The 20,276-nt window shown below is 32.2% G+C and overlaps 1 protein-coding gene across 1 annotated transcript in view; it reads right to left on the reverse strand.

Annotated features, from left to right (window-relative positions):
* Positions 1-20,276, reverse strand: part of Mnat1 (MNAT1 component of CDK activating kinase) — a 216,422-nt gene that overhangs the window by 134,470 nt on the left and 61,676 nt on the right. The window contains exons 4-6 of the mRNA XM_026385175.2: positions 16,910-17,013; positions 10,601-10,741; positions 4,482-4,607 (exon numbers count right to left, since the gene is read on the reverse strand). Coding sequence (XP_026240960.1) covers positions 4,482-4,607; positions 10,601-10,741; positions 16,910-17,013 — 371 coding nt within the window. The remainder of the gene's footprint in view (positions 1-4,481; positions 4,608-10,600; positions 10,742-16,909; positions 17,014-20,276) is intronic.

Here is a 20,276-nt window from a genome sequence, read left to right on the forward strand (position 1 = left end):
AGAGTTTGTGTCAACTTGGGGGCTAGTCATGTTATATTTCCATTGTATTCTACCTGTGTTCTAGCAAGCTAATGTCAATAGTTACAATACCAAAACCCCAATTGCTTGAAGGCTAAAATCAGCAAAAAAATCTTAGCTTAAAAATCCAAACAGCATCTGATCCCCTCAGGGAATAGGAATAATTGTACAAAGGGGAAAACAAGACAGTTGGCAACCTACATTCACCTGCACTCAGTCCAACAGGTGGCCAGGCATCCTTCTAGAAAATTTAGCAAAGAAATGGTAGGCCCAACTTGCTCCAGTGTACTTGTAATTAGCCTAATGGCTACTTAGGTGGTAGTCCTGGCCTCAGGGAAAGCCCTCCACACAACCTGCCAACTTACAGTGTCCAAAACCAACAATGAATAGAAAAACCTAAACAGAGTACTAATGAGCAATAAAATCAAATCCCTAATAAAATTTCAAAAAAAAATTTCCCAGGACTGGGTGGCTTCCTTACTATTTCTAACAAAATTTTAAAGACAAATGTATACCAATTCTTTTCAAACTATTTTTTTTAAAAAGTGTTGTTTTTTTTTTAAAAAAAAAGAGGGGCTGGGATTGTGGCTCGGCAATAGAGTGCTCGCTTAGCACAGGAGGGACCTGGGTCCGATTCTCAGCACCACATAAAAATAAAGGCATTGTGTTGTATCCATATTAAAAAAAAAAAAAATCATTCTCTCTTTCTCTCTCTCTCTCAAAAAAAAAAAGAGGAATTTTTCCAAACCATTCTATAAAACCAATATTACCCTGATGCCAAAACCAGACAAAGACACAAAAAGGGAAATTACATACTAATATCCCTCATGAATATAGAGGCAAATTTATATATATATATATATATATATATATATATATATATATATATATATATATATATATATATTGGCAAACCAAATCCAATAGCATATTTGAATTTATTCCAGGGATATAAAGACAGTTCAATATACACAAACAAATACATTTGCTACATCATCTCAAACAGAATAAAGAAAAGTACTTCAGGATCTTCAGACTAAAAATTCAGTATGAACCTAATATTTTGGATTCATTCACTCATCCAAAAATACTTCAAGAAGAACCATGATGTATATGACACTATTCTAGGTGCTAGAAACACACCTTGCTATAGGTTTACAGAGTTTATATTTAATGGTAGAGAGAAACATTAAACAATGTGTCTATAAAATATCTTCTAATAGTGATATATGTTTTTAAAAGAGTTAAAAGGTATAAAATAACAGGGGTAGGGATAAGAGAAAGATACTTTAGCTTGGACAATGAAAAGTTTAATGTTTAACACTACCTGTTAATACATCTGTTTCTTACCTTAAGTTTTTTGCTATTGCTTTTTTCTCTGCTGGGATTTTTACTTGGCTAACTCATTTTCACCATTCACTTTTTGGTACAAATATCACTTACAGATGAGAAAGTGACTGATTAATATTCTGGAATTTATTCTAAATATATTGGAAAGGCAATGAAATACATTAAGGAGGTGATGTTTTCATATTTTTCATTGTTTATTTACCATCATCAATCCATCTGGGGAACCATACAAAGGTTACAGATTATAAAGAAGAATAGAGAGATATGATGGAAGATTACCACAGGAGTCTAAGAAAGACATGATGGTAACTAGCGTAGGATAACAGAGATGGGGACAAATTGATGAAATCAGGATACATTTTTGGAGGTACAGCCAACTTATTATTGAATCATATAGATTTTCAAACTTCTATAGTTATCAACTAAAAAAATTATTTTAAAGAGTTCCAAAAAACTTAAGATGAACTATTGCATCTTCTAGTTAAGATTAAGCCAGATCTTATTTCAGTATTATATATATAATAAAAGAAAGGGAATTGGAAAATAGCAGAAGCTACTATACATTTGTTAAAAATGGAAGCAATGTATTAATAACTTCAATGATAAAAGTATAATATATGTGACCTTATCTGTTGAGGTCAAATGAAGAAAAATAGCCCCTGGCTTTTAAAAATTGGAATATTATTTCTAATTAGAAATGTACTTTGAGTATAGACCAAGAACCCAAAGGACTTAAAAACAGCATACTACAGGGACACAGCCACATCAATGTTTATAGCAGCACAACTCATAATAGCTAAACTGTGGAACCAATCTAGATGCCCTTCAGTAGATGAATGAATTTTAAAAATGTGGTATATATGCACAATGGAATATTACTCAGCAATAAAAGAGAATAAAATCATGGCATTTGCAGGTAAACAGATGGCATTGGAGATAATGCTGGAGTGAAATCAGCCAATCCCAAAAAGACAAATGCCAAATGTTTTGTCTGATATAAGGTGACTGACTCGTAGAGGGGTAGGGAGGGGAAGCATGAGAGGAATACAGAACTCTAGATAGGGCAGAGGGGTGGGAGGGGAAGAGAGCGGGCAGGGGTTAGCAAAGATGGTGGAATGTGATGGACATCATTATCCAAAGTACATGTATGAAGACATGAATTGATGTGAACATACTTTATATACAAACAGTGATGTGGAAAATTGTGCTCTATATGTATAATACGAATTATAATGCATTCCACTGCCATGTATTTAAAAAAATAAAATCAATTTAAAAAAATAAATGTATTTTGATAATGTTTTTGAAATACTGATTCCTATACACTAATTACACTCAACTTATAACAGAGGATATGTACCTGAAATGAACAGCTTTGTGTGTCATCTAAGCATAGGACTGCATACTGAAAATCATTGACTTGACTAATGTTTTCAGCTAAATTCAGCCATTTCAATATTGCATGTATTAACAATAGCTTTGAAATACAGGCATATAATGAAAAATGTCAACCAAAAAATCTGCAAACTCTATCAGCCTGAGTATTATAATGCCAGGGTAAAAAAGTGAAAATTCAATTCTTCATTCCATGAGTTCTTACATAGTTTATTAGAAAATCTGACCACAACCACAACATAAGCAAAACACAGTTTGGTTGTAAGTTACAGACAGAGTACATCTAGAAAAGAATGTGCCAGCTTGGTTTTAAGTGACTACAGAGAAGTACCCAAGATACTTTCCAAGAGATAAAGAAATGTATTTATTTAATAATCTAACACATTTTTTCACTCATTCACTAACAGAATAGTAACTATGGCAAAACTATTCTACATTTTCTGTTACTATTATTTTTACTGCTTCCTGATGTTACATTAGACATTTGCAAAAAAAAAAAAAATCCACCTCATGAAATTAAAAAAATAGTTTCAGTGAGCAAAATATCAAAAAAAGCATATATGCATTATAATTCACTAAAGGGTTGATGTAATATATAAACTCAGGTACTATTCTAATCAATTATCTATTTATTTGTTCATCCATCCCTCACTCAATTACCTAGGCTTCTAGCCAAAATTCATGAAAAGCTTATTAGGTGTCAGTTCTAGAAGCTTATAGATTGATAATGAGACAGGTGAACTGATAATTTTAATACAATGATTGTAAATCTTAATATAAAAGAATGCTCAAGAGTTAATAATATTGGGACCATGGTAGCAAGAGAAAGAAAAATACAGAGAGCATAACTTAGCACAGCAAGATTAAATAAGAAATGTTATTCTCTAAACTTGATACTTTATAATATTAAATTAAACCCTATAATCATTTCACCAAAAGTTAGTAACCTACAACCTTTGATTGGTTTAGTTTTATATTTTAAAGGAAACATTTAGAGAAAAAGAGGAAAATCTCTAAATACATGAAGAATTACTGTATTACAAAACTAGTTGACTATCTTAACTACAATTTCAAAATGCTGCCACATTTTTATACTACTATAATGACACTCACTATTTTAAAATAATTCACTAATAGAAAAGTTATATATTTTACAATAGCTCTACCTCAAAAATCTGGATATTAAACACATATTAAAACTAATATGACAAAGCATACAATTCCAAAAGAAATAACCGAATAAAATCTTTCTTTCAAATGAATAGCTAAAATATTTTTTAATTTCAAATTAGTTTATCCTTACAACAATCTAGAAGCTAAAAATGGCTTCTAAAAAAGTATCTATCTATCTATATAGAGAGAGAAAGAGAGACAGAGAGAGAGATAATTGTTTGCAGAGAAATACAAATTGATATTTGTTTTCCTATTCTATATCATCAAATACTTCCTTAATGAGACTAAGCATTTTCTGTTAAAAAATATTTTCCTAAATTACGAGATTAAAAAAAATACAAATCTAATAACACACTCATTAAAACTGTATTTATACTTGCTAAATATTCACTTTCCTTACAATGTCCATATTTGCAAACATCTATCTACATCAGACATTGTTCTTAAACATCTGTACCTTTCCATTTACTGAGAAATTAATATTGAATTATAAAGCATAATCTCTGAAAAATATCTTTTAAATAAGCAATTAAAATAAGGCTTACCATTTTGATGCCTGTAGAAAATGTCACTGGTTTTATAGGTTTAGGTTTCTCAAGTTGCATTTCCAATTGGGTGGATCTATCTTTATGCTGAGCCAAAAGCAGAGCAACAGGGAGATCAGAACTCTCCTATAAGAAAAGTTCAAGTTCAATATGAAAGTTAAAAAGGACAAACTAAATAGGAACAAAACTTTTAAAGTAAGCCTTTTCCATAAGTATTTGATATTGGACTAAATATTCACTTTCTGGAGAACACTTTACAGAAAATATTAACATTCCATAATAAGAAAAGGCTGTTGTAGACTCATAAATCAAAATAACCCGCAAACAAGTATTTTTATAAAATCCACATTAAAGACAATATAATAGGGTCATATTTCATCTAGCCACCAACTGTATTTATTAAAAAAAAAGAAGCTAATCACACAAAGAGTAGTACAAAGTACTATAACTTAGATCAGATGTTTACCTAAGACACATTCTTTTTACCAGTGATTTCAGACCAATTTAAAATTGTTTCCCATTAGATTTCACCTAAGGCTGTTTGGAAATGATCCTTGCTCTATTTTGCACAATGGATCTATTGTATGTACAATCAAATGTATTTTTATTTTCTTCTTTACTAACTTTTAAAAATTAAATCTAAATTTTTTTAATTAAGTCACAAATTATAAACATTTTTAATATCTTATATTGATAATAAACCAGGGTCAACATGTACACAAATCTACACACACACATATTTAATTAAAACAAGCAAATCTCTGACTGATTCTTACACGTACTGTTATTTATCCTGTTACACATGAAGATTTCTTACATGTTTAAAGTGCTGCAAAGCTAATATCTAAACTAAGTTAACATGCAAATTTTTTCTGACTTGTCAGTTAAATAATAACCTAGAAACATATGCAGAGGTAGGTCTAGAGAGAAGGTGATCTTTTTTTCCCTCCCTGTGACACATAAACACAGACACACATACACACGTGTGCGCACATGCATGTGCACATACACACACACACACACACACACACACATATTCCATATCTATAAACAAAATACGAAGGTACACATTCTTACCTCCTATACCAAGGTTATTTATGAAAACATATTGTTAAAATAGGATATAGATAGGGTTGGAGGTATAGCCTACTCATAGACTGCTTGGAACATGAATGAGACCCTTAAGTTTGATCCCCAGCACTGCAAAAAAAAAAAAAGGGGGGGGGATAGGGGTGTGGGAGTACAGATTTTTAAAATAGTCACCACCCAGAATTTAATTTTGAAGAAACTCTACAATTAATGTTTCACAATACCACTTAATAATTTTTAGGCACAAAAGGAGCTAATATAATAAAAGCAATTATTTAAGGTTCCAGTGTGTAAGTAATTCAAAATAACAAGCAATTTAATTCAAGAGTATCATCCTAGAATAAAGTTGGCATAACACAATTTTGTAACAGAAGTGCTTTGCAAGAGGAATATCATGAGGATCACACTTCTAAAAGTAAACCAGCCTGTAATCTCAACACCTCGGGAGGCTAAGGCAGGAGGACTGCAAGTTTCAGGCCAGCCTCAGCAATTTAGTGAAGCCCTAAGTAACTTAGTGAGAGCCTAAATAAAAAATAAAAAAGAACTGGGGATGTAGCTCAGTGATAAAGCTTCCCTGGATTAAATCCTCAACATAAAAAAAAGAAAAAACAGTTAATGGAAGTATACAAATTTTACTTATAAAGTGTATCCTTATTAAGAGAGAAAATCATTGAGACCTACTTTTAGCAATAATGAAGGAGTTAGTGAAATACTGTAGAAGAATATGCTTGAATATCTACAACAAAGCATTAGTAATGCAGTAGTAACAGGACTATGAATCCCTGAAACTATTTTACATTTCCATTAAGCATTTTAAATTAAAAAACTTTTTAACTGGACTAAGACCTAAAAAGACTTTTAAAAGCCATTCTACCTTTTCATATGTAGAAACTAACAGAGGAAATATAAATTATCTTAGCTAAAAAGTTAAATCATTACTCTCCAACTTATAATCAAAATGAAAGTATATGCTCATCCACAACTGATATTTATTCTAAAAAGCAAAACTTATTTATATGAAAGCAAGATAACATATTCACTTCAAAAAAAATTGCTAATTAAGCCAGTTTACTTCAATCCTGGTTTTACATTCATATAAAAGGAATAAAAATAAACATTCTAGGCATCTAAAATTAATTTTAATACTAAAGCATAGAATTTACTTTAAATCTAACTTAATTCTTTCAACTTTAGTACTAAAAACTCTTGAAGCATGAAACCCTTTGTGAGTGTTAAAACTAGAATCATGCATGACAACAAAAAATATCTATAGGGTAAAATAAACTATGTAAAAAATATATGCTCTGAGGAATATATAACATGTAAATTCCATCTTTCAAGTTATTTCATACTTCTGAGTATTACATTTTGCATTGAAAGTTTCCATAACCTATAACTGCCCGAAGGCACAATGTTTAATATTTAAAGAAACTTTAATAAGACTGCCTGTAATACTCATTAAAAGCTTCATAATGACCATTTTTAAAAGATTATTTTAACTGACTTTAAGCAAGCCATCTGGCAAACAATATTTCTAATAAAAATCAGCTACTGCATTTGACAACAATATTAGCCCATACAAAATTTAAGACATAAACTGAAGAAAATTTTCAAATGGGAATATAAAAAGATTTAATAAGACAGGACCTGATTAAAAATCTCTTTCCAAACCATTAAAAAAAATTTAAATTTACAGTTAGGATTAAATAAATGGACTTTTTAGCCAATATTATGGCAAATGCTAAGCCATAAACATTAAGACCATAACATTAAAATCCTGTCACATAGAGTATAATGTAATGCCATTGCTCTTTAAAAGTTTAAAAAGTGGCTTTTGGCACAAGAACTCAAAAACAGGAGGAAAAAAATTTAGTAAGTAGTACTTGTATAAATTAGGTTCATGGAATAATGCTAAGATTCAAGGCTAGATATATTTACAAATACAATGCTAGCTATTTTCTTTCTTAATAAAATCTAACACATAAACACATACAGAAGAAGAAATACATTATTTAATAGGGTTCAAAAAGATATGAGAAATTTATGTTAATATTTATAATGAAAACATTAATAAAGATTGAAATATTAATGTAATTAAGAATCTTTAAAAATAAATTATAAAATGGAAATCAGAAATCCAACTACAGTGGTATTCTAAACCAATCTGTTGCAATTAATTGTACTAATGAATACAGCAAATTACTAAGAATTATTTAACCACTATGTTATATGACCTAAATAGTGAGCAAAGTATGTGTGGTAATGACTTGCAGGTGAAGAAAACAGGAAGTGGGGGGAAAGACTCACAAAAACCAATATTAACTCCAGATTATATACAATGTACATTGGCAGTTTCACATCATACTTCATGCCTCACTGAATTAAAGGGGAGCTTCATGCCAACAGCAGCTCAATGAGGCAGCAAACTTTAGTACTTTTAAGGACAAAAAGATATGCAAGAATGATTGCTATGCAAAGCTAGCTAACTTCAAAATGAAATCTGAAAACCCTTTCTATTAATGAGACATAAAATACTAAAAGTATATTTTCATGTAATCTCAAATTTCTATACTTGGGATTAATTCAACTATCTATAAAGACAAGCATTATTCCCCAAAAAAGTGTTTCCCTCTTTGTATAACATGATTGGGGAAGAATCTTTCAATAAAATAACTATAAAAATTAATATTTACTAATTCATCCTTTAAAATTTTCAATTTCTTACCAAACACATCTACAAAAATGCAAAACACAACAGGTATCATTTCAGCTTCTAAAGCCATACTTTCCACTTAATAACTTTAAGAAAGAACTAATGAAAGTTGCTAGGGAAAACATCATTATTCTATTTTATATGCTTCTGCCCTCATTTTCAGAACAATACTCACATTCCACTCACAGAAATTAGATAAGATTTTATGATAAACATTTTCTGTCTAAACCTCATTAATCTCTTATTTTTCCTTTCTCATCTATTTCTAAAATTAAGTAATTTTGCTTTCTCTTTTTATTCCTGATTAACTGGATTAGATGCTTTTGGGGACAAAAGCACAATGTAACAATACATGCATATACATTTATCTCACCATAGAATAACAACATATCAATTAGATGTGATAAGTGTGTTAACACTGAATAAATAATTCATTATGTGGACAAAAATGGGAAGGGAAGAATATAAAAAGACTTTCCTAGAGAGGGAGGCCTTCTAGTTTGGGATGTTATCAATGTTATACAGGATTATAAGCATCAGAGTTATAATACAGTATCAAATCTATAAAACACATCACAAACTTTACTAATTATTGCTATTATAACAACAATTACTTACGGAGCTGATTGATAAAAAACACCAATATTGTAACAACACTTCTTCCAAAAATATTGTTTTCTCATATAAAATATGAAATCAAGTTATATCAGAGTAACCAGAGTTATCATAAAACTTAGCACAAAGCCACAACATTCAAAAATGAGCTACTAGAAAAATCAATATTAATCCAGGGAAAAATACTACAAAAACAATGTGTTTTAGTTAGTAAGTTTAGAAACATATAAACAATCTCTGAAAAGTATACTTGTTTAGACTGAGAGACTCAAGAATCCTATGTTTTTTCTCACATGTGAAAGCTAGAAGAGAGGACCTCATGAAAATAGAAAGGAGACAAGTAGAGCAAGGGAAGAGGGCTGGGGGAAGGAGGAGAGAAGACAGAGGAAAGGTAATGGGAAATGAAATAGACCAATCTATACTATGTGCATGTACAAACGTATCACAAAGGATCTCACTATTACATGTAATTATAATGCACCAGAAAAATTTAATTAGAAAAGAATATACTGCCTTATGTCATTTATCTTTTTAAAATACTTTTTCTAGTAGATGGACACAATGCCTTTATTTTATTTATTTTATTTTCATGTAGTGCTGAGGATCGATCCCAGTGCCCCACATGTGCTAGGCAAGTGCTCTGCCAACTGAGCTACAACCCCAGCCCCTACCTTATGTCATTTATATTATTCTCATCCGAAAATAAAATGGAGAGTCATGAAAAAGGTGTTTTTTTTTTTAAAGGAAGAAGGAAGAAAAGGAATTTTAATGTTCTCCTTTAAAGGCCCATAAATAGTACCATGTCCACATCTTAGGCAAATCACTTCAAATCCTTCATGGCAGGTGGGAGAATATAAATAAATAAGCATATGAGTGAGATAAAATAATAGTCATTTTCATGATTCTTATTGCTAAACTCTCTTTGGGGTAGAGACTGGGTATCAAATGAATTTATACTGTCCCAAATTTTGAGAGAATTTTTTTCCCAAGAACATACTATGTAGATTAAAGATGGCCATAATCCTCCCACCAGAAGTAAGATCTATATCCCTTCCTCCTGAAACTGAATGGGCTCTTTTACTAATAAATATGATGAAATTGATCCTGCACAAATTTCTCAACCCAAGTCTTAATACATTAATAGCTTCTACTTTTTTACATATATTTATTTTTTAGTTGTAGATGGATACAATATCTATTTTATTTATTTATCTTTATTTGGTGCTGAGGATCGAACCCAGGGCCTTGCACATGCTAGGCGAGCACTCTACCGCTGAGCCACAACCTCAGCTCCCACTTCTACTTCTTAATACATTACCAGCCTCTACTTCTTTATTCTTAGAATATTCCCTCCTATAGTCCCAACTACACAGCTATAAAAACCACCTAGGGAGGTGCCCTGAGAATACATGGGAGGAGAACAGCCCCAGAGACCCATTTGAATTCTCGTCCCACAGAAATATGAATATAAAAGAATGTTATTCTGTTGATAGTGGTTTGTTTGGTTTTTCTTTTTAATTTCAGAGAGAGTACAATTTTTATTCAGCAATAGACTTAATGATATAACAAATAATCACCTAAACTAAATGTAAACCAGAGCACACTGTGGAAATGCCATTTAAATGTCATTATCCAACACAATAAATAATAAAGGTATATCCTGAAGACTAATTTTTTAATCACAAGTAATATTAATACATACCAGTTCATCTAAAAAAGCCTGCTTATTTTTCCTTTTTAGAATCTGCTGCAGTTGTTCTTCTTTTTGTATAAATAGTCTTCTTTGTTCATTTTCCTGCCGTTCTACCTCTAAAGCTTCCTCCAATTCTTCCTGTTCACGAGTCTAAAACAGAAATTTATATATGCTATGGAATACACTTAGCAACCAACAGCAATCCTACAACACATCCTGATACTTTATTTATTGCAAGCATAAAACAAACTAAGCACTTATTTTTTAATAATGCAGCAATCTTCTTAGAAGGAACTAGAATTCATTTTATTTCATGTGAACATGTTTCTATTAAAAAGAATGACTGACATCTATCACTATACAAATACTTAAACAAAGAACATTAAGCCAGGAAGCAGAACTGTAACATAACTGTAACTGTAACTGTACTTAACAATTAGGGTTTTTTAATTTATGATTATTACAGACAGTTTAAAGTCATTCACTTTAAGGGATTTAACATGATCTTTATTTTTTCAATTCACATATTAGGTAAACTACCCCACCACCACCAAAAAAAAAAAAAAAAGTTCCCATGCAGAAAAAGTGTTTATTTATATACTTTATTTTTAGTTGTTGATAGACCTTTATTTATTAATACGCAATGCTGAGATTCAAACCCAGTGCCTCACACGTGCCAGGCAAGTGTCCTACTGCTGAGCCACAGCCCAGCCCCTACTTATATACTTTAAATTCAGTATGTGCAAAACTAATTTAAGTATCTGTTCTCCTATATTTTTTATTTCTTCTAGGAGCACAACAATATCTTGAATCAATTCAATCTCAAAGTCATCCTTGTTTACTCTCTCTACTCCCTCATTCTCTTTAAATTAAATCAATTGTTAAGTCCTATGAATTCTCTCACACATCTTACAAACTTCTCCACCTCTACTACCAAAGTCTCTACTCTAGCTCAGGCTTCCAACTCAAGAAGCATAAATATCGATAAATGTAAAAAGGTTATATTAACAGTACATGGGAGGTATTTGTGTTTGCAATTAAGAATGACAAGTTTTTGTAAGGTACACAGGTATATAGTGAGAACACAACTGACAGTGAGATAAATTCTCCTTGGAAGTAACAGCAGAATAAGAAAGGGTTTCATACACAGTGCAACTGTATCCCCTATAAAGATATGTTAGAGACTGCAATGGTTAATTTGAATCGTCAACTTGATTGGATTAAGAAGGGCTGGTGATTAAGGGGCTTTTGGGTGTGTCAATGAGGGATAGCCAATTGAAGTGGAGATCCTCCCTAAGCGTGGCAGCACCATCAAATAGGATGAGGGCTTGGACAGAATAAAAGTTGGAAGAACAAGGAAGCAGCAGCAGACGCTAGCTCGATTCTTCTTGAACTTGTTCTTGATTGCTGCTGGGATCATCTGAGTATATCAGACTCTCACTCCTTCACTCTTCCAAAGCGGACTCTGCCAATGATTCTCCAGAAGCCTTCAGTTTAGGACTAGGGTAGCCCCATTGATCCCTCTTGTTCTGGGGCTTCAACCTCTTGGACTGTGCAACCACTCGTTTTCCCAGCTCTCCAGCCTGTATACAGCCATTGTGGACTATCCAGCTTCTGGTCACATAAGACAACCAACCTAATAAATCCCCCTTTTATGATTATACTTCCTATTTATTCTGTTCCTCTAGAGAACCCTGACTAATACAGAGACCTAACTCCTGGTACCCATAAATGTGACCTCATTTAAAAATAAGATCTTTGCTGATATAATCAAATTAAGATAAGGTCATACTAGAAATCTGGACAGACAAACATGGAAGAAGACCTTGTGAAGACCTGAGAAAGGCAAAGATTAGAGTGATGTATCTATAAACCTAGGAATGACAAAGATTGCTGGCAGATTCCTGAGCTTGGAAATAGCAAAACAGGAGTCTCCTCTAGAACCATGAAAAATACTAATACCCTGAATTTAGATTTCTAACTTCCATAATGGAGCAAAGACAAATTCTTATTGTCGTAAGTCATCCAGTTTTTGGTAATCTGTTACAAAGTTCTGGGAAAATAATACATGGAAGTCCAACTAAGGACTTCAAACAGTAAGTATTTACTCCCATTGACAGTAAATAGCCATGTAAGCAAAGAGAAAAAAGGAGGAAAGACAAGAAAAAAAGCTGGAAGCTGGGATGCTTCGTAGGCCTAGTCATGAAGTATGAGGGTAGGAAAAAAAAGCTTCAGATATAACTGAAGAGGAAAGCAGAAGGTCTACTGTACCACACTAAAGGAACATATACCATACTAAGGTAGCTAGAAGACATTAAGAAAACCTGAGGAATGGGTTTAGAAAGGTGAATAGAAACAGTAAGGAATACAGATCAACAGGGTTCAAGACTGACAATAGAAAGACTAGTCAGAAGAATATTCCAATAATCCAGATAAGAAATTATAAGATCCTTAAATAAATAATAATAGAATCAGAGTAGGAACCAGATTTAAACAATGGTAAGAAACTGATGATCAGCAAAACCTAAAGAGTGACCAGGTTCAACCTGAACATTTGGATAGATTCACTATAATAAAGAACATTGTAAGAGACAAAGCAAAATTAGTTAATTCAAAAACTGTCACAAGAGACAAAGAAAGACATTCTATAATGATAAAAGGACCAACATATAGAAAGATGTAACAATTTTAAACATATATGCACTCAACATCAGAGCACCTAAATGTATAAATCAAACACTGACAACTGAATGAAGAAATAAATAGCAATACAGACAGAAAAGACCTCAACAGCTTACTTTCAATAATAAATGCAACATCCAAACAAAAGATCAAAAAGTAAACGCAGGACTTGAACATTATAGACAAAATAGATGAACATTTAACCCAACAGCAGCAGAATATATGTCATTCTCAAGCATGGATCACAAGTCACCCAAACACACCTTAATAAATTTAAGAAAACTAAAATCATATCAAGCATGACAAATACTTTATGATTCCCCTTATATGAGGTACCTAAAGTAATGAAATTTCATAGAATAAAAGAGTGAAATAGTGATTGTCAAGAGCTGGGGAGTAGGAATGGAGAGTTACTAACCAACAGACCTAAAATTTCATAAAACAACATGAACAAGTTTTTAGAGACCTGTACAATTTTTAAGTGTATTATACAAGTACTCAAATGATAGATACAATATTAACTGTTCTTACCATACAAAATATAGTAAAACTTTTTAACACTTAAAGAAATTGGAAAGCAAAGATAAAAAAAGGTTCTGAAAATACTGAATTACAGGTGTCTATGATACATCAAGACAAAAATAACTATTAATACCACATATATATATGGATACATTACATTTAAGACCTCAGGGGGAAAAAAACAACTTATCATAAAGGGATAACTCAAAGAGAATCACTAAAAGGAATCTATGTAGAACCTATATTTAAGAGACAGGAAGGAAAGAAAAGGTTCCCAAGAGAACGAAAAAGAAAGATAACAGAATGAGGAAAATAATGATATGACTCCACAGAAAGCAAGAGTTCTAATAGCAAGGGAAGAGCTCTAAGGAATTTCTCTAACAAATCCAGGGAATTCTCTTAAGATGCTGCTATGGTGTCAGTAAGTGTCCTCCAAACACCAATATTTGATGTTACCAATACTTGATTCCCAGTCCCTGGTGCTACTGGGAGATAACAGAACCTTTAAGAGGTATGACCTAGTTGGAAGTTTTACAGTCATATGGTGGTATGCCCTTGAAGTGAATACTGGAATCTAGCCCCTCCTCTTTCTCTCTTTGCTTCCCAGCTTCCTTGAGGTAAACAGTTTCCTTTGCCATATGCTCTCACCATGAAATACTACCTTGCCACAGGCACAAAAGCAATGGGACCAATCAATTATGAACTGAGTCCTTCAAAGCTGAGTTCAAAATAATCTTTCCTCTTCTTAAGTTATTTCAGGCATTTTGTTACAATAACAAAAAAGCTGCCAATAACAGATGTCTGAAGATAATCTAATGAAGGAACTGAGTAAATGAGAACCCAGGCCATCCCTCATTCCATAGTCATGTCAACTGGAGTATTCTGAGTAACCTTTCATGGAGATGGCAGGGACGGACCATTTCACCTACTAAAACCTAAAGACAACTAAAGTTCTTATGTGTTCTAGGTCTTTTCTATTCCTCCAGTTTCAACTGTCTCTCTCTTGACTTTGATAATACAGAATTACTTACAACTCTCAGGACTTTCCATGATTATCCATACCTTCTTGCCTTTGCTTATGACTGTTTTCTCCCTGGAATGTCATTGTGCTAGCCTCCCTAACCCCACTCATCTCAACTTCCTCACCTGGGTAACTTCTACTTGTCCTTCAGAAGTCTATTCAGACATTTTTCTTGGAATGCCTTTCCCAGTCTTACAGAATAAATCAAGTACCTCTACTCTTTGCTCCCTTAATAACAGGCATATAATTCTTTCACAGTGATCCAAATATTGTGAAATTACCTGATCTATTGAGAATGAGGGTATTTATTTTTGTACAATACCTTATGCTTACCAGATGTGTGACAAATATTTTTAAATGAATTTTTGCCAAATTATTAGACATTCTACATAGCAATCTCTGCTATGCATGAGAATCTAGAAAACTGAAAATGAAAATTAAGCTAATCTTAACTAAGATTTATTTCAAGATTAGATCACCACAGTTTAGTTTTTCCATGCTTACACAGATGTTAAATGTCAACAAATAAGACCTGCTCAGTAAAAAATTCAGTAATATTTTCTCCATCAGAAATGAGTCATTTTATGTGCCTAATCAAGCAAGAGATCTTTGTACCTTTCTTTTTTCATACATCTCTAATATTTTTGGAATAATGAGAATTCAACATTCAGAGACACAAGCAAGTTACTACCTCAGATTAGAAAAAGACATATAAATTAGCTCATGCTCCATAGGTCACTTCAGGGCATGTTCAAGCAATAATGTATGTTAACTAGCACCATTCTAAAATAAAATGTGGTCCTGAATCTGTATGTTTGTATCAATACCAAACTATCATATAAGCAGGACTAACAAGTATGATACTCTGCACAGAATGATCAATTAATAAATGATAATGAATTATTCACAAAAATTTATAACATAACCATGTGTTAATCATTAATACAGAAGAAAATAACAGTATAAATAATCTCATTGAAATATGCATGAATAAAGTTATCTGTTTTAGTCAATAACCTATATTCCCAGATAATTAAAAATTCCTACTTTAAAGAAATTCAATCATTCTAGAATTAGATTATTCTTTCATTATAACTCTCGATATTATTTCCTAGCTCAAAACTATGGGATTAAAAAAAAAGGAAGGCCCTCCCACTATTGAGGTATCTTTTTAAGAAAGCTAAGCTGGGAATGAGAATGTAATATCAATTCCATGAGAATTTTATGGCAGGAAAGTAGTATCTAAATGAAACACTGTAAGATTATAAGGAAGCCCCTTCTAATCACAAAATGAAAGCTACATGATACAAATAAACTTGTGTTATTTTAGTGAAGAAGGTATGTCAAAAGTAATTAACCTCTACTTTCCCCCATAACTAGAATGTCAAGTTGCAAGATAAAAATGATCGGTAAATTTTATAAATTAGACAACTACATCTGTGAGCAAGTTATTCTTTTTCCTTTATAGAATAATTTTAATAATGAATTGTAACTACTAAAATATTTAAAAACAAATTTTGATATAGATTAACAAAGCAAACCAAAATTAATTTTGTATGTGGTAATATTACTATATTAATCAAACCAAAAAAAAAGTACCTAATAGAAAAACCAAAGTTAAGCTTAGGTAACACATTTGTTCCTCCAGTTTAACTATAAATTTGTTTTAGTTTCTAATAAATGGTGTCTTTATCTTCATCAATATCTGTCTGAGTTCACTCTACTATCCCCTGCTTTAGATGAAAAAGAAATTAAAGTTCAAGGGTAAACATAAGCTTCCATTATTTTGTGACCATTATCCAAATACATACTTATCAGAGAATCACAAAGACAGATAAAACTAGCATTTACAACCACCTACCTTAAGGATTTATTTTCTTAAGAAAGCACAGTTTCACATAACACTGTCAAATTGCTTTTGCTACAGTAATGTGTACATGCCTTCCTACATGACTATATAACATATTAGTATTCTGACATAAATTTCAATTCAATTCCTTATAAATACAACTGGTATTATAGAAAGATAGCCTTCTAAAGTATCATGTGAAAGCAATTGTTCATAATACAAAAGAAAACACATAGCAACCAACCAGCTTTAACTTATTTTTCTGAATGATATCTTTGTTTTCCTTCTGGTATAGTTCCATTTTCTTTTTGGTGTTTTCCAAATCCACATTGTTGGTCAAGTTGAAAACTGAATCAGAAAGAAAACAATGTCATGAAGTGCAGTTTTAATGTAAATCTTGAGTAGATAATAAAAAACAAATATTCACCACAGTGACTTTTTAATTCATTGAGTTATCATTTCTTTATAGCACTATTTATATCCTGATCCTATTATAGAAACTATCTCTAGTTAGCAACTGTAAGGGTTTTTTGTTGTTGTTGTTTGGTTGATTGGTTTCATTTTGTTTGTTTATTTTGGTACTAGAACTGAACCTAGGGGCACTTTACCACTGATCTACATTCCTAGCCCTTTTTGAGATATGGTTTAAGTTCATTAGGGCCTCACTAAATTGCTGATACTGGCTTTGAACTTTCAATCCTCCTCCCAAGTTTCTGGGATTACAAGCATGTACCACCATGCTTTCTTAGCCAAATATACAGACTGTCAGACTACAGCACAAAATATCTAAATATCAGAATCAGTCCAAAAAAACCAAAGTAAATATTTGCTATAATCACATTAGATTTTATAAAAATAAAATCTAATGTGATTATAAACTTAAAAGCATATAAAGGATTGCCATTTTTAAAAAAAATTTTAAAAAAGTAAGTCTAGGATCTATTATACTGATGAGATTAATACTGAAAAGAATCTATGCCTCAAAATAGAAAAATTGTCCAAAGAAGTTTCAAAAATCATATATTTGTATAACTTATATCAAACAAAAAATCAGCTTTTATTCACTTTGCAATTGTCTCCAATATGGCTAGGCTCAAGCTTTAATTATTTCCCATGTAATCCTAATCTAGAAAGTATAAAACAGAAACGAGTTGAAATTTAAAAGGGAAAGCAAAGGATAAAACTGGCACAAAACTTAGACTAAACACAAAAAACTATACCAAAAAAAAAAAAATCAAGAAATGGGCAAAAGAACTAAATAGACATTTCTCAAAAAAAAAAAAAAAGAGAGAGAGATACAAATGGCCAACAAATTATAAAACAATGTCCAACATCCCTAGCAATCAGGGAAATGCAAGCCAAAACTACACTCCAGTCAGAATGGCAATTATCAAGAACATATATAATAATAAAGCTGATGAAGATGTGGGAAGAAAGGTATACTCATACACTGTTGGTGTAACTGCAAATCAGTGCAAACACTGGAAAGCAGTATGGAGATTCTCAAAAGACTGCGAGTAGAACCACCACATGGCTCAACTACCCCACTCCTTGATATTCATCCAAAAGAACTAAAACCAACATACTCTAGTAATACAGCCACATCACTGTTTATAGCAGTGCAACTCACAATAATCATATTATAGAACCAGCCAGGTGCACATCAACAGATAAAGGGATAAAGAAAATGAGGTATATATATACAAAGAAGTTTTATTCCACTATAAAGAATGAAATTATAGCATTTGCTGGTAAATGGATGGAACTGGAGAATATCATGCTAAATGAAATAAACCAGACTCAGAAAGTCAAGGGTCTAATATTTTCTCTCATATGTAGATGGCAGAGCAAAATAAGGGTGAAGAAGGGAGAGGAACACTACAAAAATGGGAGACCAGTGGAATGGACCAAATTACGCTGTGTCCATGTGTCAATGTACCACAGTGAATTCCACCTCTAGGTACCCCATAAAGTACTAACATACAAAAACAATAAACAGATGGGAGGGAAGGCCAGTGGAGCAGAGGAAAGGGGGACAGGGATGGGAGGAAGAGAGAAGGTACCAGAGACTAAAATGGAACAAATTATGATTCTGATTATGTCAAAATGAACCCCATTATTATGTATAGCTATAGTGCACTAATAAAAACATTTTAAGTTGAAGTATTTCCTTAAGAGAAGCCACTGATGCATGTTTAGACATTGCTAAATTTTCAGTGAGTTAGAACTGTCTTTTTATAATTTCAACTCCAAATAATCTAAATTATAAATCTCATACTCCCTCCTTAATTTACACACACACAGTCAAAAAGCTACTATAATGCTCTAAACCAAAACAAACAAACCTGCCTTAGCACACATATGAACTTACATGAAGGGTACCATCCAAATATCCCACCCCTGAAAGAATCCAGCTATTCCTCAAACTCACTGTGCAGTTACTCTCTTTCCATACCCAAATTATTGGAATTAATAACAACAACACATTACCTAATTTCAGTCTGATGGCACATGTTCACATTCTACCTTGTATAATTGTTTTCAATGTATATTATCTTGTGTGACCTATTAGAATGTTCCTAGAGGGCAGATTCTAGCCCTGACTTACATTTACTACCACTCCTTCAATTTCTACTATATTCCAATTGGAATGGCAAATATCTAATTTACAATAATAAAAGCTGGTTAGTATGTGGGACAACAGAAACTCACATTAATTACTGGTGATAATGTAAAATGATATTGCCACTTTGATAGGTTTTATTTTTTTTAATATTCTTCTAGTTGTAGATGGACACGATGCCTTTAATTTATTTGTTTATTTTTATATGGTGCTGAGGATCAGACCCAGTGCCTCACAGGTGCTGGGTAAGCTCTATATCACTGAGCCACAACCCCAGCCCAGCAGGTTTTATTTTTATAAACCTAAATAAATACAGATATCTCATACTAGACAAAGGCACCAAAAACATACATTGGAGAAAAGATAGCCTCTTCAACAGATTGGGAGAAATCTTTACCATGCACACATCAGACAGACCACTAATTTCCAAGATATATAAAAAACTCAAAAACAACACCAAAAAATAAATAAATAACCCAATCAATAATGGGCTAAGGAACTAAAACAACACTTCACAGAAGAGGATATACACTCCAATTAAAACCTATATGAAAAAAAATGTTCAACATCTCTAGCAACTAAAGAAACACAAAACTAAGATTTCATCTCATTCCAGTCAATATTGCAATTATCAAGAATACAAACAACAGGGCTTGGGTTGTGGCTCAATGGTAAAGCACTTGCCTAGCATGTGTGGGGCATTGTGTTTGATTTTCAGCACTGCATATAAATAAATAAAATAAAATCCATTGACCACTAAAAGAATATTTTTTAAAAAAATACAAGCACAATAAATGTTGGCAAGGATGTGGGGTAAAGGGTACACTCATACATTGCTAGTGGGGGTAAAAATTGATGCAACCACTCTGGAAAGCAGTATGAAGATTCCTTAGAAAACTTGGAACAAAACCACCATTTGACCCAGCTATCCCAGTCCTCAGTTTATACCCAAAGGACCTAAAATCAGCATACTACCGTGACACAGCCA

The sequence above is a fragment of the Urocitellus parryii genome, chromosome 6, assembly GCF_045843805.1.
Source record: "Urocitellus parryii isolate mUroPar1 chromosome 6, mUroPar1.hap1, whole genome shotgun sequence".
In the NCBI taxonomy this organism is placed as follows: Eukaryota; Metazoa; Chordata; class Mammalia; order Rodentia; family Sciuridae; genus Urocitellus; species Urocitellus parryii.